Source organism: Athene noctua, chromosome 2 (genome assembly GCF_965140245.1).
Source record: "Athene noctua chromosome 2, bAthNoc1.hap1.1, whole genome shotgun sequence".
Classification (NCBI taxonomy): Eukaryota; Metazoa; Chordata; class Aves; order Strigiformes; family Strigidae; genus Athene; species Athene noctua.
Window position 1 is genome coordinate 5,328,045 of NC_134038.1, and position 27,475 is coordinate 5,355,519.

The following is a 27,475-nucleotide window of genomic DNA, read 5'->3' on the forward strand; positions in this document are numbered from 1 at the left end:
GATAGATTACACTTGGTAAAACTGTAGGAAATCAAACATTAAATTTGGCTTTATAGTTTTTTACTCATAATAGTAAAGTACATGGTAAAATTCCCATTAAAAACTACCTTGTGTTGAAATTTTTTGTGTTTTGCTTACTCTGTCAAACATGAGTGTGTTCATTTGCCCTTAAAAATATAGAGTGGAATAAATAAAAGATTACTGAGATATTTAAATTCTGATTAGCAGTGCCTAAAAGTATATGTGGCCATGTGGTTTAATGACACATTTTTTTGGTCATAATATATTTTTCTGATTTTTTTTTTTCTTTTAACATAAACTCTTCAGTGGCATGTAATTCAGGTGAGATATTAAAGGAAGAAAACCTGGAAAGTTGAATTTAAATCTTACTTATTTGAGCAGTGACTCTTAATTCAACTGTTTTGAAGTAGGGCTAGTCCCAGCAGCAAAAAAGTTTTGGGCCAAGTTCAGCAGTGTGTCACAGCTAGGCTAAACTTAACTGGTATTTGCAGTCTAGTAACTGGAATAGTAATTCTTCAGTCATGGGTCTTTTATTTCCACCATGGACATTGATACTGCAACACAGGTAGTCCTGTTCTTCATCATCTGCTATTCCATCACAGCGAAGGAGCTTTGTAAATTGAAACCAGGAGGGGAAAAAGTAACATGAAATCTCTTTTTTTGGATTAAGGGTACCAAAGTTGCTACTAATCAGATTAGTTGCATATTAACAGTATCAGGAATAATAGAAATTATGAAACTTGACTTGAAGGAGGAGAAAAGTTTGAAGGAAAATGAAGTTCAGGTGTGACAGACGTCTTCCATCTGCTCTGAATGTTGAAGACCTTCGGATGGCGTGGTGGAAAAAAGGCCTTCACTGAAAGCTTCCAACCTGTGTCAGCTGAAAACCTGTACCATAATTTGCACAGCTGTTCAGCAGTTAACATTCTGGGCCAAATTCAGACCAGTGACCCTGCAGTTACAGACTCCCGTTCCCATTGCTCTCCCACAGCCCTACAGCTCCTTCCTCTACTCAAGTCTCCTGGTGAATGATGTTTATACTAGGGGAGAGATGTGGCGGCAATCTTATCTGTGACTGCCTGCTATAAATTGTCAACCTCGGTGGGTTTTTTTACATACAGGGAGGCTTATTATTTGTGTTGTATCTTTTCTTTCTGTTTTTTGACTGAAGAATCTTAACTGTCACAGAAGACCAGATGATTGCATATATTAGCTCACCATTACCCATGTATTATTTTTGCTAGCCCACTAATTACAGTTTGTCTGTTAAGTGGATGTCTTTTATATTTAAATTGTAAGTTCCCTAGGACAGGAAGATGCAATGTTTTTGTTTATATCCAGCACAAAGGATACTCTGATCTTGTTATTTCTTGTAGTCACTCCCAGAACTGCTAATCATTTCAGACAAGCCTTAATTTTAGTCTGTTTAAGAACTTCAGTGCTCAGGCTTTCTTTGTTTTAATAAAGAGGAGAAATCAGCATTACAAGTAATTACAGGTAATTGGCTAAAATAATTTACCATAATGTAGTTTGCCAGTGATTTTGAGACAAAAAATTCAAAGTAGGGCATAACATGTCAAAGGAGTGCCCCTGTTTCCTGCCTGATAGCATCACTAGTGCTTAGGGGTCATCGTTTATTCTTTCTTCAGTGTTTTAAAATAAGAGGGTTTCTTGTTGGGGGGTTTTATGGGGGGTTTTGTTTCACAGGTAGGGGGCAGGGGCATGATGTATGTTGTTCTGTTTGTTTTGTTGTTTTTTTTTTTTTCTCTTTGAAACCTCCTTGTGGATTTTGTTTTTTCTTGTTTGAACTATGTCTACAGTAATAGCACTCTGGTGCTCTAGCAAATGGATACCAGAAATTCATGAGTCTTGGCAGGTAGTGACAGACCATGTTTTATTTTAGGCATGCAGGAGCTGACATGAGCAGTGATGCATTAGTATGTGTTAGGTATCTGAAATCAGGTAATTGGATCTTCACAGAGACCTCCCAGTGGATACGCAAGCACTTCCAAATGATAATGTTGCCTCAAAGAGGGAGATAGATGCCCATTGGGAAGCATGCCAGCTTTCTGAAATACATCTTTGGAAAGATCTAGCTGTAAAAAGAGGCTATACCTAATGTGTTTTGTTTCTTCATCATTGATTTTTGTCTCTTCCCATGCTTTATAGCGCTGTTCAGAGGAATCCATCATCCCTTCCAAGCCCCTTCCATTTTCCCCTTTAAATGGAAAGAATCATCTTGGTTTGTTGTTTGGCATTGTTGCAGGTGGAGCTGGAGGTCACGCTGCCAGGAGAAGGAAAGGACAGAATATTTAAGGTGGCTATAAAGTGGATGTCCTGTGTGAGTTTGCAGGCTTTACATGATGCTCTTTCTGGTCGGCTGCCAAGTGTCCCGTTTGAAACCATCCAGGCACTGGATGTAGTGATGAGGCACTTGCCTTCCATGAGGTGAGGGGAAGACCTTGACGTTGTTTAGGAGGTTGTATTGTTATGTGAATCGCTTTAGTGGCTTTTTGGGTAGGATGTGCTTTCATAGATCAACCAAAATTGCAGGTGGCATGCTCAGGCAAGAGGCAATATGGTGCTTTTCTGCTCATCGGCTGGAATTAGTAGCCTCCAGCCTGGACACAAATCTCTTTTCCTTCTGGTCTTCAGACTTGCTCCACGTTTGTGTGCTCTCAGGTCAGGGGTGCCGTGCCATCTCACTCGTACCCTGTTTCTCTGTAGGCCTCAGAGAAGGAAACCTTCCTCGAGTGGAACGTACTTGGAGATTGGTAGATGTGTAAGGGTGGTTTTAAAACTTGTTACCCTCTTCCTATGTGTCCTTGGACAGATATTTATTGCCAGTTTTGTATAAAGGATACAGTGCTATGGGTATGTCAGTGTCACCCAGTATAGCTATTTTTATAGAAAAGAAAAACTTGAAAATGATTTGGTTTTTTTCCAAGCATGTGGGATCTACAGCATTTGCAGTCAAACCCAAGAGGTACTGGGTTTAATTATGCTGCCATGAAATAAGTCACTTAAGACCGCCAGATTCCATTCAATTGGAAAGTAAAGAACAAAGCTTAGTATGGCTGAGTTTTCCCGTTTTGAAGAGCTAAATAGGGAAAATGAGTTAAATTTATGTAAATATCTTAAAACAGACTTATATTACATGGACTTTATCCTCCCATTAAGGATAAAAAAATAAAAATCTCTTCAGTCAGGTTTTGCAACACAGAAAACAGTCCAGACTAGTTAGTCACACATCTTTGTTCAGAGAAACATATTGGCACTGCTTTTGATTACTTTGATATTAAGTGTGCAGTACTGAATTACCAAGATGAAAGATGCATCAAAAATATTTGTTAGATCAGTTGTTTACCCACGCAAAGTTTCCATGGATTTCAGAGGAAGCTATGCACAAGTAAGGGAAGAGAGTATTACATTGTTGTTTTAATAGCAGAGATGTTTAGTTATATTTTTTACTGAAGCATATCTGAATTTTTAAGAATTAAAAAAAGTTATTAATGCTTTTTGTTTGAATTAGTAGGTATATTAAGGAGTATACTGAAAATAAGTTTAAACAAATGTGAATAGTAACCAATTTCTTACTGTAACTACCTGGATTTTGAGAGGTGTAACCTGAGTCGTGACAGGAATCTCAGATTATTGGTAATTTGAAACACTGACATTTCTGTGCTTCTGGAAGGAATTTGCATTAGTTATGGCTTTATTGCCTTTTTTTTTTTCTTTGCTTTAGTTTATGATCTGAATTTTTTTTCTCTGTTGCAGATATACTCCTGTGGGGCGATCTTTTTTTACAGCATCAGAAGGGTGCTCAAATCCGTTGGGTGGTGGCAGAGAAGTTTGGTTTGGCTTCCATCAATCAGTCAGACCTTCACTGTGGAAAATGATGTTAAATATTGATGGTAGGTCCTATAGAAATCTGTTCCAATGGAAAGCCAAAAAGTTATTTCCATTTGTTGGATTTCCTCAGTATTGTAATACAACATTAATGTTTTTGTCTGCAGTATCTGCAACCGCATTTTACAAAGCACAGCCAGTTATTGAGTTTGTATGTGAAGTTTTGGACTTCAAAAGTATTGAAGAACAACAAAAACCTCTGACAGATTCCCAAAGGGTAAAGTTTACCAAAGAAATAAAAGGTAATAATTGCATAAAACTTCTTTATTCTGCACAATGGTGTGTTACCATTCCACATTCAAAATATTTTCTATAGCAGTTACCTTTGTTGGGAGATAGATTATCGCAATGAACTATGCACATATGCTTTTTGAGCAAAACTAAGAGGCAAGAATCTTTTTATTCCTTACATGTATTTCAAGACTTTAAGAAGTCTACTGATCAATGTTATGTTTGAGTCACAGAATCACAGAATCATCAAGGTTGGAAAAGCCCTTGAAGCTCCTCCAGTCCAACAATGAACCTCACCCTGACCATTCCCAACTCCCCCAGATCCCTCAGCGCTGGCTCAGCCCGACTCTTCAACCCCTCCAGGGATCCCGGGGACTCCCCCCCTGCCCTGGGCAGCCCATTCCAACGCCCAACAGCCCCTTCTGCACAGAAATCCTTCCTCAGAGCCAGCCTGACCCTGCCCTGGGCAGCTTGAGGCCATTCCCTCTTGTTCCATCACTTAATACTTGGTTCAAGAGACTCATCCCCAGCTCTCTGCACCCTCCTTTCAGGGAGCTGTAGAGGGCCATGAAGTCTCCCCTCAGCCTCCTCTTCTCCAGACTAAACCCCCCCAGTTCCCCCAGCCGCTCCCCAGCAGACCTGTGCTCCAGACCCTGCCTCAGCTCCGTTGCCCTTCTCTGGACACGCTCGAGTCATTCAATGGCCTTTTTGGGGTGAGGGGCCCAAAACTGAACACAAGAATCGAGGGGCGGCCTCACCAGTGCCGAGCCCAGGGCTCAGATCCCTTCCCTGTCCCTGCTGGCCACGCCAGTGCTGACACAAGCCAGGATGCCATTGGCCTTCTTGGCCCCCTGGGCACACTGCTGGCTCCTGTTCAGCCGGCTGTCAATCACCCCCCCAGGTCCCTCTCTGACTGGCAGCTCTCCAGCCACTCCTCCCCAGGCCTGTAGCCCTGCTGGGGGTTGTTGTGGCCCAAGGGCAGCCCCCGGCATTTGCCCTCAGTGAAACTCATACAAGTCAACTTGTCCTTTTTTCTTACCTCATTGGTTCATCTCTGTAGCTTCACAGAGTCACTTTGTGAATGTAAGCAAAGTTGGGTCAGTTCAGATAAATATGTGGATTCAGATTTGATGAATCGCTAGTACAGAAAGTTAAGTGAGCTTCTTTTTTGGACCAGCCACATTTAGGGCTCAGGTATGCACATGAGTAAATTATCACTTATTCAAGAATCTGTGGTAACTATATATGTGTGTGCATTTTGCCTGTGGCTAATATAGGGTAGTTTAATTAGCTTTCCCCTTAATGAAAGTGCTTTGGTGAAACTATGATGATGATATGTTTTACTCTAAGTGATGGGCTGAACTGAAGCTTTCTAGAAGATGGATGATAATTTATTTTAGTGAGAAAATTACTGGCTTGTGTAAGCTTCTCTTCATTTAAGTGTAGGTTCTCTTGATATAGCTTCACTTTTTGTGCCTCACCACCACTTGATCAAGTGTCAAAGTTACTGGTGCGTGTTGGCATCCGAGAGCACCTCAGTGCAGAGGTACTACTGAGATCTCTTTTTTACATCATGGAGAGCAGCATCCCTTATTTTGTCAGTCTCCTTAAAAACAATTTATCTTCCCAAATGAATATTGCTTTATTGTATTTAGAAGTTTCATTTACTGTAGTGCTTTACTCTTCTTGAAGTACCCCTATCTCTAGAGTAAATATGAGTTAACAGAAATACAATCATTCAATATTTTTCTCTTCTGAAACGTATCGGTAGTGCCAGTCACAGTTTTGTGACAAAGATACTGCAGTTCTTGATCTGATGATTTCAAAATGTTTACAAAGACTGGAATTAATGTTGTTGTTTTTTTAAAAAAAATTACCTGATCTTAAATTTTTCCCATTATTGATGTCAAGATTTTCATATTCCATATTTTACTAGCAATTTAGCAATGTGTTTTTGCATACTTAAGTATATTTCATACGATATACTCTCCTGGAAGTAATTTACATTTTTTCTAATATGTAAGGACTGAATCAAAGAGTAGGAGGAAGAAATCTTGAATCACTTGAAGATTTCTTCTGGAAAATGGAGGCCCTTCCTTCATGATATGCTTGATAGAAAGAAAACAAGTTAAAGAAGAATAAGCATCTCCCTAAATCTATCATGCAACTTCCTTGTTTCCACAAAATGTCCACAAAATCTTTGTCCAGCTAGAAGTTAGCAAGAAAAGTGTAAATAAATCATGAGTTTGCACTGGTTGTAAATGTTTTGAAAAAATAATCAGGCACTGAATTGCCAGCTGGTATTACATTTTTTTTTTTCTCATGAGGATTTTCATTCTTCAGATAGAAGTCATCTCAGATTTGCAGCAAAGCTAGTTGTAAATCGAGGTAACAGTTTATCTTTTAATGAAAACACTGTGATACAGATTTCAAAGGTATCATGAAAACTTGATATTTATTGAAGGTTTCATAATAGATGGCATTTTGAGCCCTAAGAAATTACGTGGAAAGATTAGTCTGTTGTTGGCAAGTTATTATTGCCTTTCAGGGATAGAGGAAATATGCACTGTTATTCAGCAGCAGCCTGGGCTATATACATGTGTAGATACATAAGGAATTCCCGTCTACAGCCCCTTCTTTCCTATTCTCACACGTTCAGTTTCTTGTCTCTAGTGGTTCACATACATCTGTTTCTGCCTGAGGATGAAAGTAATATAAACGAAAACGCTGCATTCAAGCTTGTATTTGTGGGTAGTGGTGAATCAGAAACACTTCTTTACAGGTAGCTGTGTTGTGCTGGTTTTGGGTGGATAATTTATTCTTCCATAAGTTATTGGCTTTCAGGTGGGCTCAGCTTTTGTGCCAGTGGGATTTGCAACAGATGTTTGTCTTCACAAAGAATAAAGCTCTGTGGCCTCATTCCTGTGGGCTCCTAGAGGCTGTGTGGTTATTCCCCCCCTCCCTAATTCATTAGTTCAGGGTTGGTTGCAAGACTTGGAGGTCTCACAGACACTGTATGTTTAGACATGGGAATAAACAAGCTTTTGTTTTGAGAAGGTTGCATGCCCTTTTTGTCCGTCTGTCATCCTGGACTTCCTTAGAGGTATAGAATTGGAATTCACTGAATACATTCAGCTTCATCTGCAAACTCTTAGGGCTTTGGGGTTTTGTCTTGTCTCTAAAATTCTTTGTTGAATTTTGGCTGAAGCTCAGGGGTTTTGAACTTTAAGACTATAAATTGGGTTTTTTGAGTCCTGTCTGGGTGCTTGGAGACCATTCTAAATAGTGAATAGCTTTACTGCGCGGTTTAAGTGGTCTTGCGTAGCAATTTAGGGGACTGACACCTTGATTTGCAATAAAACGTGATATGTGTTTTCCAATTTTTAGGTCTGAAGGTGGAGATAACACACTGTGGACAAATGAAAAGAAAGTACAGAGTGTGCAATGTCACCAGACGACCAGCAAGTCACCAAACGTAAAGTATTTTTCTTCTTCTTAAGCATATGTTCATTCTCAGGCTGGAAAAGTATCTTGCCTGCCTTACTGACACAAGAAAGCTTGTCTTGAAAAATTATACTGCCTTTGGTCAATACATTTAAAATACGCCTCAAAGTCTTTTTCTGATTTTGCTATTTTTATTCTATAATGAATGTCATGGCATTTGAACCAATCTCTTTGTTTTAAATCTGTGATGGGTTGGTTTGTTGGTTTGGGTTTTTTGTTTTTTGTTTTTTTAATTTATGGATTTCTTCAACATTGGAAGAACAGGATGCCTCGTTGGTAGAATAATGTTTCCTAGAACTGTTGAGTAGAAATGTAGTGCCAGTTGGGATTAGCTTTCTCATCTTGCTTGTTAGCAATCTATTTTTCTTCTGGAAAAAATGTTTATTTTTAATCACTAACCAGAGATTTGCAGATAACTTGAATATGGAGGTATTTATTCCCATTTTTAAGAAAGTAGTATAAGGAACAAAACCGATACCAGCATTTTACAAAAAGGTAGCTGGTCAGTATGTAAATCTGGTTATTTAATTACTTGGGGTTTGTTTTGTGCCCTTTCAGTGATGTATTACAGGAGTGAAAACACAGTATTTGTGCCACCTTGAAGTAAGCTTATGCAAATGTGTGTGCATGTATGGAAATATATTTGTAATGTACAGAAAGAGAAAAATGCATTTCTGAAGCAATAATTGGTTTTGTGACTCTCAGAGTAGGGGTACTATTTTCTGCACGTGGCATATCATAAAATGTAGTACTGCAAGTATCCTAAATAAGCAGGAAACATTTGTTTCAAAGACAAGGACTTTATTTCTAAGTGGGTTAGAACCTTAATTTATAGCTTGAGGTATCAAGAACGTTTGAGAAATAGCCTTCTGTGGTACTATTAGAAGATGCACGGTAGTGGCAATGATGGAATCTTAATTATAGAAGCACACTTGCATCATTTCAGCAAGATGGGTTTAATCTCTAGTAAGCTTAACTCGTGCCAAGAATTGTATTGAGCAAGTGTGGGAAAGTATCTACATAAAGTAATGGCTTCTTTTCATATTTCATTTCCAATAGATTCCCACTTCAGCAGGAGAATGGACAAACAGTTGAATGCACTGTAGCTCAGTATTTTAAGGACAGGCACAAATTAGTTTTACGCTATCCTCACCTTCCATGTTTACAAGTTGGGCAGGAGCAGAAACACACATACCTTCCTCTTGAGGCAAGTATACTTCTACATAATTACTGTATTCTGGGAATAGGGGGGAAGGGGGTCAGAGGAAAAAAGGCTGAAATGTTGACAAACTCTTTCTTGAGTAGCCAACTTGAGAAGTTGTGTAGTACAGCAATGAAAAAAAAAACCAAACCAACACAAAACCAACCCCAGAAAACAGTTAAAAAAAGTTTTTTAACTTCCTTTGTGCGGGGCTGTTTCAGGTGTGCAACATAGTGGCAGGACAAAGATGCATAAAGAAACTCACTGACAATCAAACTTCCACTATGATTCGAGCAACTGCCAGATCAGCACCTGACCGTCAAGAAGAGATTAGCAAATTGGTGAGTCTTCTGTCGAAGATGGGTGAAGTGTAGTAATGGACTTAATTTTTCTTTTGCCATTAACAGATACTGAATAGTTTGTGCACTACACATGGGTTATGAGCTTATTTTTATAAGCATTTCTCCTTTAATCAGAGAGAAATATATTATCACAAAAGGTTTTCAAGTGGCTTTTTGGTGCTTTATTTCAAATTTTGAGGCATCCATGTATCCAAGTGGAATTAAGAGAGTCTTTGGATGCGTGGCATCACCCATATATAAAGGTTATGTGTCCAAATACAGTTTATCTCGTGAAAAGAACTCTTTTTTTTTTTTTTTCTTTTCTGCAAGAAATACCTAATTCTTTTTAATTTCAGATGCGGAGTGCAAGTTTTAATACTGACCCTTACGTTCGTGAATTTGGAATAATGGTCAAAGATGAAATGACAGATGTGACTGGTAGAGTCCTACAGCCTCCCTCAATCCTCTACGGGGGCAGGGTATGTTGAACAGATACTGTAGCATCTGTGATAGCTTCCATTACCAGCTGTGATAATTTATTTAATATAGTTGTTTTAAATTAATTATGTTGGATGTAGCGGGATATAGTCATCACAGATGTAATGTTTAGAACTTAAATCTAGGTTTTGAAAGTCCTTAAATGTAATGGCCGTTTTGGATCTCTCTCAATTGCTTCTTTATTTCTGAAAGTAAATCTAGGTTAAAAACGTGTTTATGTGAACTTCAAAGAAAACTGTGTAGTTTTTCTTCACACACTGTTTTTCTGTGTGTATGTATGTGTTGCAAGAAGAAACCTGCAAGTACTGGTTCAAATCAGTGTGTATTGAGAAGAACAGAGACAACTTCAATTATTTCTGTTTATATTTTCCTTCCTTAACTCCAAAGTCTTCCTGAACTTCTGGTTGGTTTTGAGTGTTCTGGGTGGAGCAGCTGTGTTTAGGTCAACTATCTTAAGGTAGTATCTCTACCAGCATGTTTTTCTCTAGAGCTGTCTCTTCCTGTTGGAGTATTTACTCACAGGTTTTTTCTTTCCAGTGGCTTTTCAGATGGCCTTGCTGACACAATCTTCCTACTGTGGTGTCTTTCAAATAAAGCTTGAGAAACAGGATTTTCTATCAATTATATAATGTGTCTTGGGCTTATGCAAGAGGAAAGATTTGATAGCTGAGAACTTAATTTGTGGAGGCTTCTGATGAACCTCTTGTAGATCATGCGTTGCCAGCTGAAGATAGTTCTGTCCGTATGCACAAGTCAGACTGTTACCTCCATAAACCCGCAGTGGGAGAGGATCTGGCATCTTCTAAAGCTCTTCTGACAAAACCGGGAAAATTAGCTCAGACCTTCCTTCACTGACAGGTTAAGATAACTCATCTGTCTTTGCCTGATCCTGGTTAGGGAGAGTGCTCTCATGAACTATTCTGGCACCTGGGGAACTTAATGGCAGATGAATAATGGAGAGACCGAGTGGGGGAGGTACTGCCTTCAGCAGACACACCTCTGCAAAATCAATTATCAGATTTGTGTATGTGTCCTGAAAAAGTCACATAAATTTTGGCTGTTGCTGCTAAATGAGAAGACTATCATCGTGGTAACTTGTCTAAAACATCTATGGGATACTAATACTTATTAAGGTAATTAACATCACCAGAGTTACTTTAGTCATCTCATTATATCCCTTGTCCTCTAGATAATCTATCACAGTAATGTCTGCGTGATGGGAGAAAAAAAAGTGCTGCGCAGGTCAAAGTTGAGTAACTGATCATCTTTTGTCAGCTTGTTCACATTTATTCTAGAGTTGTGCAAGTGACATCAAACCAGTATTTGCTTCTACTTGGTGATGTGTAAAATCCTGGTAATACTGAAATTAAGTTGCTCTTGGAAAGGTCATTGAGCGGTCATAAAGTCACTGTAGAACTCTATGTTCTTGTTAATGTTACATGCAAGCATGAATCTGACTTACTATCCGTACGTAATTTCTATCTGCTGCTGATTTATATAACCAAAGGAAACCACAAACAATAAAAATGAAGAATATGAGCTTTATTTTTATGAACTTCATTTCTTACCCAGCTAGCAAGCTGTCTTGCTACAGTGATAGAACGATCTTTATAAGACAGGGTAGAAGTTTGAGTAGTAGAGAGAAAGACCTGAGAATATAAATAGCCTGCTAGTTGGAGGGAAGAAGAAGCATAACTGATTTTTGTTAGCGTGAATCAATTTTTGTATTACTGTTTTGTTTTTATATTTTTCCCTTCTGCTTCCAGAATAAAGCAATTGCTACACCAGTTCAAGGAGTCTGGGACATGAGGAATAAACAGTTTCACACTGGAATTGAAATAAAGGTTTGGGCAATTGCATGCTTTGCTCCCCAGCGCCAATGCACTGAAGTTCATCTTAAGTAAGTGTGCTTCACAGGATAGTGATTTTATTATTTATGTATGGAATATAATAATTTCACTTATTTAGATTATATATTTTGTTAGACTGTTCAGCATATGGCAATACATCTTTAACAGTGCTTTTGAAGGTCTCTTTGTGTTTTGAATGACAGCATTATGATTTCAGTGCCTCCAAATCAGACTTGCCAAAAGCAATTTATGCTATAGGGCATTTATACTGCATGGTTTCTGAGCAGTGAGACCTTAGCGCAGAGTTTAAGATGACCGAAATGATGTAATGACAGGAGTTTATCACTAAGTATTTGTCAAGAGTGAAAGCTAACAGGTATGTTGGTTTAGATTGTTTTCCTGGTTATATGGAACAGATTTATTCATGCAGAACTTAAAAAGAAAATTTTAAAAAGCGTTCCAACTTTTGTCTAAAACTTTCTATTCTTCAGAGTTACCATAATGTGCAAGTTACTGTATTTGCAAGTTGAGTAGACTAGTTGTGTTGACTTTGAGCATTTGAGTGCAACTTTCAAATTTTGTTTCTCTGTCTTTGGATGGAACGTGATTCTTGAAAGACTAATGTTAAGTGACATCTACCATTCTTAGAGCAGGGAAAGCCTGCATGTCTGTGTAGATTGATTATCTAATTCCTCCTTTTGCACGCAGTTGCCGTTCCTTCATGCATGGGCAAGTGCAGCTCTTACAGCTGCCCTAGCAGGTGACTCAGCTGCTCTTTGTAAGGTGAATGCAAGACAGTGATTGTTTGTAACAACAGTATTGCCATAACAGTGTTCCTTCAGATGATTTGCCAAGTAGCTTGGGAATTTATCCCTAACAAGTGGTGAGCAAACAGTGGGAATCTTACGTTTTCCTTTTCGTTCCATTGTGTAAGGCTAGGGACTTGTTCTCTCCAGATACATGGCAGAAACTAAGCTACCAGAGAATTTTCCCTTCCATGCTTTTGCTTCTGGTGGAAATGCTGTGTAGGAGATGTTAGACAGTTTTGAGAGATAGGCAGAAGTCTTCAACATAATGAGTCAAAACAAAATTATTTGATGGAGTTTGTCCTTACTGTGAAAGGACATTCCTTCATACTAGGAATATGGCTGCATCCAGTTGCATCTTGTTGACTCTTGTTACACCTTGTTGAGCAAGTTAGAACTTGACTGCTGTAGTTCTGTCAGTTAAACACTTTCAAAATCTGTAAAAGTCTTCAAAATCGTCTTGTTTAATCTTTCCTCTTAGACACCATACTTACAGATGGACTTCTAAAGGCTCAAAACCTGTGCCATTTTAGACTCCCATGTTCTGCCACTGCTTCTTTCCGCTTATAGTGGCGAGTGCCTGTTTTGCCAGGGAAAATGCTTAATGTGCCTGTTTTCTGCAGAAGCCACAAGCTGCAGGGCTCAAGCTCACAGGCTGTTATGATTCATGAAAGTTAACAATGGGTTTGGAAGAAACTAAATCTTCACACCCTCTTGTTGGGTAAGGCTGTATTATCTAGCACCATATGAAGACAGGGAACTTTTTAGACACATATGGGGGCATCCACTCCAAAACAATAAAAGGGGCCTCGTCAGTGTTGATATCAGTTAATCATTGCTCAGTGGTCATTAAACCAAGTGCTAAAGGACATCTCGGGGTGCGTGTGCACTAGTGTTTTAGTTTGAAGTATTTGATGTTCCTGATGGTCACCAATTGCCATACCATATTCTGCATCAAGGAGCAGCAGTCTGAGGGTATAATGTGGATTTTGTTTTTTTCGGATAAAACTGGACTAGAGGATGTGCTTCAGCCACTAATGAGCATTCAGCCCACTGCACCAGACTACAGCCACTCTGATGAAAAACCCCAGAAACACACATAGCATGGATGTCAGTCCCTCAGCACCAAGTACGCCACTCTACAGGTCTGCACCACGACACCTCACTACTTGCTCGTCTTGCCTTTATTTTATGGGGATGGGATTTAAGAGACTACTCCTGCACCACTGGCTGCAGGCATCTAACCTGGAGAAGCCATGACTTTGAAGATGCTTTCCAGACTGGATATACTTTATAGAGCTCTATACTCCTACTCTGAAGTGCTTTTGATTCTTGCTTACAACAGGCACAGCATCTTCTTGGTGTCCCTTCAAAAGGAAAGATAGCCACATGCTACCATGTCAACAAGAACCAGGAGAAGGAGGCAGGCTGCAACGCAGCATTCCTTGCTTGCAGGGGGCCTGGAGCAGTCTTCACTGATAAAAGCCTCCGACAAAATTAGGTTGTGTCTGTTTCTGACCAGATCCACCAAAGGATGATTTATATTTGCACCATCCTTGGAGAAGGTTTGTCTTCACCTCCAGGATACACCTTTTCTCTGATATCTAGTTCTTGTGCACTGTTATTGATGTTAGGTCAATTTGCTGAGATGCAGTTGTTGGTAACTTCTGTTGGTTGTTCTCCTTGCCAAGAAAAAGAAGAAACTCTGACCATTTCTACAGTGGTAATACCACATGGAGGTATGGTACAGCAGGCTATCCAAAAAATCATCGTTGCAGTGTTTTTGCAAAAATTAACCTATACTGTATCTCCTGTAGAAAGAACAAGCAAGGTGGAATTTGCTTTGGAAACGAAGCTTTTACTAATGGTGCTATTTATAGTGTGTATTTCCTGATCTTCCTCTGTCTTTCCTTCAGTGACTACATAGGCACAGTCAATTTAAAGATGCACTTGGGGTAAATTTGCAGGTTTTTGGACAGCACAACTCTGCAAGTTTAACAGGAGTGTTCCATTAAAAACAAGAACAAAAATCAAGATGGATTTTGCTACCTGAGAATCTAATGTATTTATCTACATCCTTTAGGTCCTTTACAGAACAACTGAGGAAGATTTCCAGAGATGCAGGAATGCCAATCCAGGGGCAGCCGTGCTTCTGTAAATATGCGCAGGGAGCTGACAGTGTGGAGCCCATGTTCAGACATCTCAAGAACACTTATACTGGGCTGCAGCTTGTTGTAGTAATTTTGCCAGGAAAAACGCCAGTCTATGGTCAGTAAGTGCAAATCATGAGAATGTGTTTCAGTCACAATTTCATCTATTTTTTGTGAGGTATCTGAATGAGAGAAGTTTAATTTTGGTTTAACTATTTAACTTTCATTTAGGGAATGGGCTATAAATTAATTTTATTCTTGTGCTGCATGATGTTTTATGTTAAGACTTTGATTATTTTAATTATTTTTGTCTACATTTTTAATTTGCTTTTCCACATTCTTTCTGTTGGTTGATTTTGAGATGCAGTTTGGGAGTGAAAAAGCTAAACCAGGGCTTTTGTGTAATTGATGAAATCGATATGCAATGGATTAAAATCCACTTACTACAATTTGTGTGCTAAAAATTCCAACTGATTGAAGAAGTAATGACCTCAAGAACTGTGTACCTGTTAGAACATATTTGCTTACTCATGCCATCACCCTTTGGCAAAAAAGTCAAATGAAGGTGATTTCTGCCAACTGATTTTTTTTTTTTTCCTCTTTCATTTTTTTCTAACTCTTGGGTTTTGACAACACAGATGCATAGAAGGTGAAAACTCCACAACTTAAACTGTTTTTTGGACACAGATTGACAATTAGTGCATTTCACACATGCATACAGATTTTAATAAGTTTTAGATAAACCATGCATTTTGGTTTTAACTAGCTCTTCCTATAGGCAAGACTACCCATTTTCCTATCCTGCCTTCCCCCTTTTTTCACTTACCTGGCCTAATTACACCATCCACTATTTTTCTCCTATAGCTTCATGGACTCTCTCTTCTCTAATGGCTCAGGTCTACCAAGCAGCTGCAGATTTGGTTTCTCCCATCCTTCAACAATTTAATACAGCAGAAAATAATTTCCTGACTTCCTTTTCCCAAGATTATCCTATATAAGATAAAAAAAGAGATTAAAAAAGGAACCTTAATGAAATAGTACCTTTTTTTTTTCCCCTTGAATTCAGCCTTGCGAAGGAAGTGGCTCATCTCTAATCTGTTCAATAAAAATTCAGCACAAAATGACATTTTCACTTTTCCTGCTTGGCATTAGAAGGGGACTTTTTCCTCTGCATAACCACTGGGAGGATGTGGTACGACTCTCATCTGCTTTCCTTGTCATTATCTTTAATTACAGTTTTGCCCCCTGTAATCATCTCTCTTTATTTTCTCCCTGCACTCTTCCATACTCTTGCACTTTCTATACCCACAGTCTTGTCTTTTCTCCTTTTCTCACCCTGCTCCTCAAAAAGCCTCTTTCCCCTCCTGTTGCCAAAGGGAGGTTGCATTTTCTCTGGGCCTGTCTTGGAACTGAAATTTCTTCTCCCGAGTGTAAGAGTATGGCTCTCTTAAAGACGTAAGTCTCAGTTGTGTTTTTAACACTAGAACTTGTGTTAACCTTTTGAAGAGTACAGTTCTTGATGAGGGTTTTTTTTTTTTTGAAGTTTTTATGGGCCACCCTTTGATAAACTGGCCACTTTTTATGCAGTTGATAAACTGGTTGGCTGAATATTACTCTGCATGTTACTATAAAGTTTGTGTTACTAGTCCAGTGTTTAATAATGAAGCAAGTTCTCATCATCCTAATATCACCCACATGACTTGCTTTGTTAGTCAAAAGGTTCTTCTGTGCTAACGATAAAGCACTATAATTCTAAAATTGTAATTATTGTAATTTTAAAAAGAAAATCTTAGTTAAAATAAGCCAAGAGTCCCTTTAGTTGTATTTAGGACCCAGTTACTGCCCTGTCAGCAGGTGGAGCAGGTTTGTGGGAGGCTAGGGTTGGGTTTGGGGTTAGGTTTCTTCTTGTTTCTTTAAGCTTAATGACCAGTTTGCTAAAACTTGTCACTAGCTTTGTAGTTAATTGTCACCGAGTTAATGTCTTCTATAGCATTTGGTTTGCAATTCACAAATATTTTTTGGTTTTTGTTTTGCAGCGGAGGTGAAGCGTGTTGGAGACACTGTGCTGGGAATGGCTACACAGTGCGTTCAGATGAAAAATGTGCAAAGAACAACACCACAAACTCTGTCTAACCTTTGCTTGAAAATAAATGTCAAATTAGGAGGTGTAAATAATATTTTACTGCCACAGGGAAGGTAAGCTATCCTTCACCAAGGAAGAGGGTATTGTATTGTAAGGAGAACACGCGTCATATTAAGATAACTGGGCACTTTTATCTGTAGTCATAGCACTGCAGTTTAAGTGACTTTTCAGACAAACTATCTTTTGGCTTCTAATATAAATGCTCCTGCAAAAGTTAGGTTACAAAGACAGGAGAGGAATACTTGTTCCAGTTGAAATTTATAATAAAAATACTGTTATTACAGTCTGACCACTGAAATACACAACTTCCATTTGGATGTAAAATTTGTAATACTTCATTTACCTTGAGTTTTCAGAAACAAATAGAGACCATCTTGAATAGTAGTGCCTTTTCCTTTGTAGTCTAATTGTGGTCAAGAGTCTTCATTTTGTTGTATGCCTTAACTTACATAGACATTTTAAAAAAAACAAAAGCTGGGAGCAGGAAACTCTTAATTGGTTTCTAGGTCCAGTTTACCTTGCAGCTTATTAGTGTTACATTGATAAATTTTAGTTATACTGTGATTATATTCTGTGAAGTTGCTTTGATACTGTCTGTTACTTTGATTCCATATCTGACATGTCACTGAAGTCCTGCATACGGTTGGCTGGGAGTGAAATAAATATCTCCAAATTTGTAAAAAAGGTGGGACCCTGCTGTTAAGGACTAAATTTAGTTTGTGTATCATCTTAAAACTATTAATCTACAAAAATTATATAATATATTAAAAATATAATCTAAAAAATTAGAAATTCTTGAATTGAAACTTTCCATCAGTTTTATTGAAAACTCAGTGACAAGAAGTTCTGATGGAAGAATGAGCAAAATACAGCTTAGTTTGTCTTACTTGTGCAAGACAGAGAAGGCTAGCGTAATGATAGATAAAGTTATTTTAATAAAAATGAACAATTAGGTTTCTCTGTCAGTAAAAAGATGGCATTTTTAGAATCATTGCTTTTCAAGTTGAAGAAAAAGCTCGGGGGATGTTTAAAGGAAGTCAACATTCTGTTTTGTGCAGATAGCAAATTTTCATTTCAACCTATTTAAGCTAGTCAGAAGGCAGCTGCTGAAAAATGATTCAGCAAGTACTTAGGGACAGGAAAAAAAGAACACAGTATCAGAAGGGATTTATATTTTGTGTATCTTGTTAAATTCTGTTTATTGAACTAAATATACTCAGCCTGCTTGTTGGACACTCCTATTAAAGCAACTAAAAACCATCCTGTTACAGAGCATGCATTTCAAAAAAGCACAGTGGGTTTTTTGTTGGATTTGGATTTTGTTTTTCAAAAAGGAGTTGAAGATATTGCTGTGGAAACAAAACAGAAACATGCATACCATATAAGTAGTTTTATGCTGGATTAATGAATATAAAGTCTCTGATAGGTGGCATGTGTTGACAACAATAATGTGGCCAGAAGTTTGAATTCCTTTCATTATACCAATAAACTATGCGTTCATGAAAGTGGAGTTAAGGGAAAAAAACCCACGACACAACTACACACAACACCTAGGCATTCTGCAAAAGTGTGAGTTTGGGGGACTTAAACCAGAAATCGTTAGTTGTTATTTTCTATCAGTTGAGGGGATGGGAGTAGAACAGCTTTTTATTTGTATAATTACATTGTAAGTTAAATTGTTATAATTGCCTTCAAAGTCCTTTTTAGAGAAGGTCTGAAAACAGCTGAATCTATGTATATAACCATTCCCACCCACATACACACAAAAAATTTCTGGTGGCCTAAGATTTCCTGTTTAAAATTGTTTTATTAAGGAATGGAACTGAAATTTAAAACTTCCAGTGTAGTGTTTTGGTGTTCCACTCTTGAGGCAGTGGATTAGTATCTTAACTTAAAGGTTAGTTTAAAACTTTGAAGCATAGGGGTTTTTTTTTAAAAAAATCTACTTTTAAAGTATTACCTGTGATAGTCACAATTTCTGTACTTAAAAAACACCAACGCTGGGTTTTTTGTTCAGAAACAAAATCATGGTATCTGTTTATGTGCAGTCCTAACTTTTGCAGATGCTATTTGATGCTAAGGGATCTTATTCTTTTCTATGGTCTAATTAATAAAGGCTGCAGTTCTCCAAGTAAAAAAAAAAAAAAAAAAAAAAAAGTGTTTTCTTTGTTTTATTCATTTTTAATAAAAAATAACAATTAGCTATGCTTTAAAAATATGCCTATTTAGTATGAGAACCTTAATCAGGATTTCTAATTACTGTCATGGTACAAGTGACCAACTCTGATCAAGTGCAAACTGCTGACTAATTCATCTCAAGAGTATAGAGTGATACTTGAGTTACAATGTGCTTTATTAAGCGTAAGCCTTGCTGCTTTTACAAATTTGCTTTCTCTTTATCAGACCACCAGTATTTCAACAGCCCGTCATATTCCTTGGTGCAGATGTAACTCATCCACCAGCTGGAGATGGAAAAAAGCCTTCCATTGCTGCAGTGAGTAAATTGTGTAATGATCTTCAACCCCTGCTCTCTCCTGTTGCTCAGCTCTAATGCATTTTATAACTTCCAATTCTTTTGTGGTCCGTTTGTTCTGATTGCCTAATTATAGTATTATAAATTATTTTTTTGCAGGAATCTAATGAAACTTTGGAGAGCTTGATACTCTGATACTAATTACTTAAATGTGTATTAGCATGTAAAATGCCTGAGCTGCTAATACACAGAGGAGCTTTCCTATTAGCTGATATTTATCAGCAACCTGTAATAAGCTGGTGCATGTTTAAATCTGCTTTTTCAGCAGTGAAAAATGTTAAGAATTTATCCATTACTGATAGGGAGGTAGGCTGGCTTAGTTGTGGTTTTTGGGGATTCAGGCTTCCTGACAACACACAATGTGCAGTAATACCTTGGAAATGTACTCCATAATGCAAGTCAAAGGCCATTCCCTGAATTTATGTCCAACAACTGTAATAGCTGCTCTGGCTTATTTAATAATGACAGTCTTTGGTGACAGTATGTGCAGTATCTTAGCCTGTGGTGCTAAATAAACAAATACCTGTTTTTAAGCTGCACACATGTATCCAGGGAAGACCAGGTGGAGATGTGCTCAGTTGTGATTTTTGACAAACGGAATTTGGATATTTTTGTTTTTCGGTTTATTTTTAAGTCCCATGTCACTTTGACAATATATGAATTTTGGTGTTTCATAAACAGAAAAATCTCTTCCCTTGGCACGCGGTGTCTGTTTGGTGTGAATGTTTCTGTGGTGCCTCACCATTTCAATTTTATGGATTCATCCACAGTGTCCCAGAAGGGGATTCCATCTTCAAGAGTTCAAATTCCTGTGCTTCAGTCCTAACTAAATCAGTGGTTTCATGGTATCAGTGCTCCAAATTGTATTTGTTTGTTTGGGCTTTTTTAACCGTATGTAGGTGCAAATAGGATATCAGTCTTTAAAATTTAAAATAAGTTCACTGTTGCAGCAGGATATGTTACCACAGGTAAGACTAAACTTGGTAGACTCTTTCCAAGCCCATTATGGTACTGACTGCATCTTTGCTAGGTCAACCCCTTAATTTACAAGATACTGTTAAAAAGATAGTGCAGTTATCTTAGTGAAATACCTTTATTAAAGTGCTCTTAAGTTCGGCATGATACCAAGCGTTTTTTCCACAGGTTGTAGGAAGCATGGATGCGCATCCTAATCGATACTGTGCCACTGTTCGAGTCCAGCAGCACCGCCAAGAAATCATCCAAGATTTGGCTGCCATGGTCAGGGAATTGCTTATTCAATTCTACAAATCAACAAGATTCAAACCAACTCGTATAATCTTCTACAGAGATGGTGTTTCTGAAGGACAGTTTCAACAGGTTATATTTTTCTTTTTGAGATTTTGATTATGTAGTTTTCTGGTAGTAATTTAATTTTATGTAGTTGGAGTTATGAAAAGAAGTATACCCTGACAAATCTTCTCAACAAATTTGTTGGCTTCTAACCAAGCAGAACAGAGAGAGTTTTCATATTTTTAATGAGCTTTTTTTTTAATACTTTGCCTCTTTAAAATACTTCCCTTTGCAAAATTACACAGTTTTAGCACTCAAGTTATATTCATCTGTGACCTACTTAAGATATATTAGTTAAACTGTATGTTGTAGAACTTGAACAGTAAAGAAACACTAAGTATAAGCTAATTTTTGGGTTTTTTTCAACCAGGATTAATAAATGCTACATTTTCACAGTGTCACTTTTAATTAATTCTTGATAAATTCAACAAAAACTTTCTTGTATTTGTTTGTTTACAAATACCATATTTTATGAAAATTTTTTTCTATATATTTTAAAGATATTTGCATATGCTTTTCTTTCCAGTATGTAAATTAAAAGGTACACAATTTAGTCAACTTCTCAAAATCCAAGGAGAAGGGAGTAAAGGTCACTTAGTAAACTTGAATTACTATAATAATCTTTGTGTGAACTTTTGATTTCCCCCCCCCTCCTATTTATCACTGTTTTTCCCTGAATTTTTAATTTATAATTAACCCAAATCCCAAATCATTGCTTTCTGTTTAATGCACTTCCCTCTCTCTTGCTTTTTATTGATGTCTGTAGTCCTCACAAAGCTGGGAAAGAGCAGGCAGTTGAGCAATCCTGGATTTCATCCCTTGTGCTAGTCTGAAAAATAATTAGGCCGTTGTATATTCAATGGCCTAATTAAATGTTCATTTGTATTTGGCAGTTAAAAAGATTTTGACATACAGCTTATTAGTCTAAGCCTCATGCTTGGAGCTGAACAAATATGGAACCAGCTCTTGCCTGGCTCAGGAAACTGGTGACCTAATTTGTTCTCATTAAGTGAAGAAATTAAGGTTTGATCCTGCATGCTTTGACATTTCATTACTCTGAGTGACAATGCAAGAAGGAACATGATAAATACGAGTAATCTGTAAGATAGCTATCTTTCACATTTATCATAATCTTTATGTTTATCATGCAGGTTCTCCATCACGAATTGCTGGCTATCAGAGAAGCATGCATTAAACTAGAAAAAGATTACCAGCCTGGAATTACATTCATAGTTGTGCAGAAAAGGCACCACACCAGACTCTTCTGTACAGATAAAAATGAACGGGTATGTTTGAGTTGTGACCAGCAAGTATCTAGCAGGCAGCCAAGTTACCTAGGACTTTCTGTTTATTTAAGGAGGAATAGACTTGTTTAAAGAACTACTAATATAGTGGATGAGATCTCTCTACCTGGAAAGGAAAGCCGCCGCCTTCTCTCCCATATAATAAACTGTCAAGAAGCTTTTATGAAACATCAGCAGGACGTGCCTTTCAACAAGTCTGTCCATCCTTTTCTAGGTTTATCAAAGTTTTCAGGTTTCTTTTCAGTTTTTTTACTGTCTCAGGGTCCTCAAGGGTTGAGATTGATCCAAGTATTGTAGGGTTTGTAGTCTACATCTGGGGCAGTTACTTCAGACACTTTGTGGTATGTAGAGATCTGTTTAGTATTCCCAACATACTTTACAGCACATTTCATCTGTTTCTAGCACTAGTAAGTTCACTGGTTTGGTTGCCATTGAGTACAGGGTGGCTCTTGGATTACCAGCTGAGATGTAGACACTTGCATGGTAGACACTGAAATTGTTAGGTAAGGTGAACCCAACACTTGGAGAATACTTTGTTTTCCATTAACACTACCTTTAAGGTATCTTAGGTGTCTGTCTTGTGCCCAGACCAAGCTCTGTGTCTATCAAGTGTCACAACACATTATTTGTAGTACTGAACACCTCAAACTGTTTTTGAGTGTTTCACAGTTGTATCTATGTGAAGTACATGTAGAAATATTTAATTCCGCCTTTCTTGGTGGCAAAGAGACTCCTGAAGTCTAAGATGGAGTCCTTGCTGTAAATGAAGAGTTCCTAATGGCAAACCTCTGTTCACAGATACAAGTTTTCCGTGTTCTTTTTCCTCTGTCACACATTCTCTGTGTGAGCCACTAGGCTTCAAGGCAATAATTAATAACTTTTAATGCTGATGTGAAGGTGGTTTTCATATTGACAACATGCTATGATCACAGTTGTTCAATTGTATTCAAGTAAAGAGCATTTTTAAGTTCTGCTTTGAAGTAAAGTGTTTCTGAGGGAAGAAGCGGCCTGTCTTACATCTATGGATTGTCCTCTCTCAGGTAGAAACAAAAGTTACAGAGGAGTATTACCTCTCCTGGAATGGGAAGGTGAAAAGAAGTTGACAGATTAGTTGCAGGAAATGATTTTTTCTATTAATCAGAAAAGCTAATCTTTGTACGTAACTTCTGAGATGATTTTGCAGCTCATACGTTTTTTTTTTTTCCTTCCTAGTAGAGACACTTCAGATTTTTAGTTGAACAGAGCTTCAGTTTTGCTTGTTCTTTTTTGACTTTTTGCTTTTTACAGATTTTTTTTTTTTTTTACCTTGTGTTCTGTGCAGCTGAAAAGAAAAAAACTTTTGTGTGCCTTACTATATTTGCATTTTCTGTTCACACAGGTTGGAAAAAGTGGAAATATTCCAGCTGGTACCACAGTGGACACAAAAATCACCCATCCGTCAGAGTTTGACTTTTACCTGTGTAGTCATGCTGGTATTCAGGTACAGCATTGTGTGTGGGATGGTTCAAAGATAACACTGGCTGTTGGTACTTCCCCTGTTCTTTGCACAGGTGACAAATGGTACAACTTCCATCTGTGTATTTCAGCTTTTCATCTGTGCCATCCACGGTGCTCTTCTGTCATTGTTAAAATCTGAAAGAAGTAATGACACTAAACAGCTATGAAGCACATTAGTTTATTGTGTTTCTCTCCTATCTGTGTACTGCTTTGAATGGTAGCAAGGTAGTTGGACTATTTTACATAGCTGCCTCTTGCTTTAAATTATCTTGAAATGTGTATTTAGTTCCCAGGAAACAACTAATACATTTAGGTAGCACCATTGTAGTTTCACGTTTTCTTGTGATTTCTTCTTCCCAGTCAGAAACAGAAGCTATTAAACAACAACAGTACTGAAAGTAAAAATCTAATACTCTCAAAAAAAGCTCAATCAACAGGAGCACAAGTTAGATTGCTGTTAGCTATTAATGTTTTACCTAAAGCTACTTTGTGTGATGGCTTTTTGTCAGATCTAAGTTTCACAAGATGAAAGCGCTTTCCAATAAGATCATTTAATTTCGGTAGCAGGGGTGAAATTCTAGAAAATGCAATCCTATCCAAAAATGCAAAGGGATTAGTTATGTGGGGAACAAGGAGGGAGGGAGGTCGTTTGCATTTCGTAAAGGAAAAATGTGCTGTAATATGTAGAATTGCTCCTGTGATTTTTGAGGAAGTGGCGGGTTATACTGCAGTTCACCTGCAGAGGTGGAATTTTTTAGAGAGATGTTTTTGAAATGCTGATGTCCTGTGTGATCTGCCTTCAGGGAACAAGCAGACCTTCTCATTACCACGTCCTCTGGGATGACAATCGTTTCTCTTCAGACGAACTGCAGATTCTCACCTACCAGCTGTGTCATACGTATGTACGCTGTACTCGTTCTGTTTCCATCCCTGCACCAGCGTATTACGCACACCTGGTTGCCTTCAGAGCCAGGTATCATCTGGTGGATAAAGAACACGATAGGTGAGTTACATAGTCTTGCATTGGAAGGATGCAGAAAGGAAGCGGGCTTGTTAATTCTGGGGTCAGTAGTTAGCAGTCCTCAGTTAGCAGTCTGAGGGTCAGTTTGGCCTTGCCACTGAACTATACTCTGGAAAAAAGCAGAAGTTGTTCCTGTGTGCTTCTGTGCTTTTTTCCTGTTTCAGAACTTCAGTGCTGTTTCAAGGGTAATTAACTTTTGACCATCCGTTCAGAAGAAATTAATAACATGAAAACATTGTATGCAAGGAGAGGCAGATTAAATATGAGGGTTTCTTTTCCCCTGCACCCCAACCTCTTTTTTTTCTCCCCACCTCCCTTCTCTTTCAGTGCTGAAGGAAGCCACACTTCCGGTCAGAGTAATGGCAGAGATCATCAAGCACTTGCTAAAGCAGTTCAAGTTCATCAGGACACGTTGCGCACTATGTACTTTGCTTGACATGTTTTAATGTTTAGCGACTCAGTACAATACAGAGTTGGATTCACATGAGACCAGCTGCACTTAGACCAACAGTTGCCCAAGCTACAGTGACAGCCAGCAATGAGTGATGCATCTTAATTTTTTTCCTTCCCGTTTGCAAGAAAGCCTTCCGTCCAGAATTTCAGACTTGATTATGAACTGCATTCTTGTACCAAACCCCACTATTGTTGGAAATGTGGTTTGCCAAAAATCTCTAAGCTGCTTGGTATAAAACAGACCCATATTTTATAATCAAGAGCTGTGATCTCAGGGCTTAGGGAAAAAAAACACCAAACAACCAAAACCAACAGCCCAACCCACAAAACTCCTCATTCAGTTTGCTATTCATTGAATTGCTTTTAATAATTTGGAAAGATCTAATTCATACTAAAGTTTGATGGGCTAAAATGCTGTGAATTACCTTTTAATACAAAGGAAAGCAAAGCATTATTTATGAAGCCTTGATTATTCTAGATGCATTTACAAAATTTTTATTTTCAAAAGCAAAGAGTGTCAAAATTCTGGTTTTCAACTGTCTTATAAAGATTATTCTGCGTGTCTAAGGGCAAATGTATTTTCTGAAGCTTGTTCTTGAATGTTTTTTATTGTGCTGCATTTGAAAATGTTTTTCATAGACTAAAGAAGAATTTTAAAACAGAATGAACCTAAGCTTTTTGATAGGTCCAGTTAGATTGGCAAAAGAAAATGTGCCATTAAAAAAAAAAATTTGTAAAGAATTTTTTAAAAATCATACTGACAGCTAACTTTAGAATTTGTCATACAGGACTGTGACATTTGCTTTCCAAAGTCTCTAAAGAATACGGGTCTGTGGTGATAAATACAGTACAATCCTTTTTCACTGTTGTTTGAGTTAATGTAAATTTTATATATGTTTCACAGTATTAATGTGATAGACTAGACGCTATTATTTATTTTTATTTACTAAGGAGTGCTCATTATACTTCTGTTAACATATCAAGAATGCTTTGGATCTAGAAATTAAAACCTTATCGTGGGGGCGTTACTATTCAAATGCAAAAAATATGCAATTGACTTTGTGAGAGTTCAGAGATACATACAGTGTATATTGTGTAGCTTGTAATTTGTAGAAAGGCTTCTTGGGTGTGCACACAGCCTAGCAGGTTTTGCCTGTGCAGTTCAGAGACGCACACGAGACCAACATTCTACGTTCATTCAAGCACAAAACAATTGTACTTTATTTATATGTTGAATATCGGTGAAGCAGAAGCTCTAAGAGGAGAGTGGCTCACTGTAATTTAGACAAAAGTCAGAGAATCTATGCAGTAAAGATAAATCTTAGGAAACTGAAGTTTACTTATGAAGGGAGGTGAAACTCTCTTCATTATGCATAAGGTCAATAGTAAATGTGAGAGTTTTGCCATTCTCTTAGGAGAAGCATTAATTAAAACTCAATTATTAGACAAATGCTTCTGTTAGTTTGCACACTGGGTTCATTAAAAATCCATCATACATATGTAAACCATTGCACTAATTACGATGCCACAAGCAGGTTTAGAAGAAAATGGAAAAAGCCTAGGAGACTTGTTTATGCTGACTTGCTTTTGTTTGTTTTTCCATAGGATAACTGAAATAACATGCTAAGAGGCAGGTTTTCAAAACTCCTATTGTCTTCCACCAGTTCATTTTGCTTCGTCTTTTCGCTTTTCTCATAGCAGATGCTCAGTCACTGTTTTGAATACATTTACCTCTAGCCATCTGGGACGGGCGAGTAGCTTTAACCAATACAGAGGTCTGTGCCATATAGCAGATAGACTCTAGCTGGTTGCTGTCGAATAAGAGACAAAATGCTGCATAAAGAGTTTTAGGTACATAACTTCATGCAAGTTCAGATCTTCGCCTTGTAGCAGTGTGTTGGTCGTCGGTGTTGTTTAGGTGAAATAACAATGTAAACCTGTTCGTAGATTGATTGTATTTGTATTACTCTAATTCGGTGATTAGGCTGCTGGGTCAGATTTTCTTCTTGGTCATAGTTATGTAAATCCAGATTTTAAATTATGCTGGTATAACAGAAAGCAAATTCCAGGTCACGTTGCCTAGCTTTCTGTGTCCCAGCCAGGTTGTACATACCTCCCTAAAGTACCGCTGAACTGCAAAACCTTTCCGTGGTGGGTGTGTTGCACTCCTCTGTGCATTTGCTTGAGAGGATTCATATTTCAGTGAAGATTTTAATTTGGCAGAGTTTTATATAAGAATTATTTTTTTATATGAATTATTCTTATCAAATAGAAAAAAGATCAACCATTTTAAGACGCCATTTAGTTCATTTGCTGTTTGTTATGTAGAGACCTCTTGGATGTGAAATTCCTCCTCCTCTTTCCTCTCTGTGCAGATCTGGAATAAATGACTTATACAGGTGGTCAGATGGGGTGAGGAGGGCAGAATCTGTCTTGACCTCAAATCTTATTTCTGAAGCAGACTGTGGGACTTCACTGCATCCTATTTAGGATGTATTCTTTGCGCTGAAATAGTTGTTGCAGCTCCTTTTTGTGAGAAAATTTGTGTTAGGCAGACTCTTAATCTGAGCAGCTGCTGTCTGTGTATCCTCTTGGGATGAACAGAAATTTTGTGTAGCTTTCCTTCCCTGAGTATGAAGAACTTGGGATGGTTATATGCATTTCAGGCTAGGGACATTTTTTTACCTTTTACACATCTTTAT

At 37.8% G+C, this 27,475-nt stretch overlaps 1 protein-coding gene across 1 annotated transcript in view; it reads left to right on the top strand.

Moving 5' to 3' along the window:
• Positions 1 to 24,762, top strand: part of AGO2 (argonaute RISC catalytic component 2) — a 53,604-nt gene extending 28,842 nt beyond the window's left edge. Inside the window, exons 4-19 of the mRNA XM_074897566.1 lie at positions 2,288 to 2,469; positions 3,799 to 3,935; positions 4,038 to 4,172; positions 7,549 to 7,636; positions 8,725 to 8,872; positions 9,088 to 9,207; positions 9,564 to 9,686; positions 11,472 to 11,605; positions 14,445 to 14,629; positions 16,548 to 16,707; positions 19,058 to 19,148; positions 20,331 to 20,525; positions 21,650 to 21,784; positions 23,181 to 23,282; positions 24,103 to 24,302; positions 24,648 to 24,762. Of these exons, the coding sequence (XP_074753667.1) occupies positions 2,288 to 2,469; positions 3,799 to 3,935; positions 4,038 to 4,172; positions 7,549 to 7,636; positions 8,725 to 8,872; positions 9,088 to 9,207; positions 9,564 to 9,686; positions 11,472 to 11,605; positions 14,445 to 14,629; positions 16,548 to 16,707; positions 19,058 to 19,148; positions 20,331 to 20,525; positions 21,650 to 21,784; positions 23,181 to 23,282; positions 24,103 to 24,302; positions 24,648 to 24,756 (2,244 nt within the window). The 3' untranslated portion in view covers positions 24,757 to 24,762. The remainder of the gene's footprint in view (positions 1 to 2,287; positions 2,470 to 3,798; positions 3,936 to 4,037; positions 4,173 to 7,548; positions 7,637 to 8,724; positions 8,873 to 9,087; positions 9,208 to 9,563; positions 9,687 to 11,471; positions 11,606 to 14,444; positions 14,630 to 16,547; positions 16,708 to 19,057; positions 19,149 to 20,330; positions 20,526 to 21,649; positions 21,785 to 23,180; positions 23,283 to 24,102; positions 24,303 to 24,647) is intronic.
• The last annotated feature ends 2,713 nt before the right edge of the window (positions 24,763 to 27,475 follow it).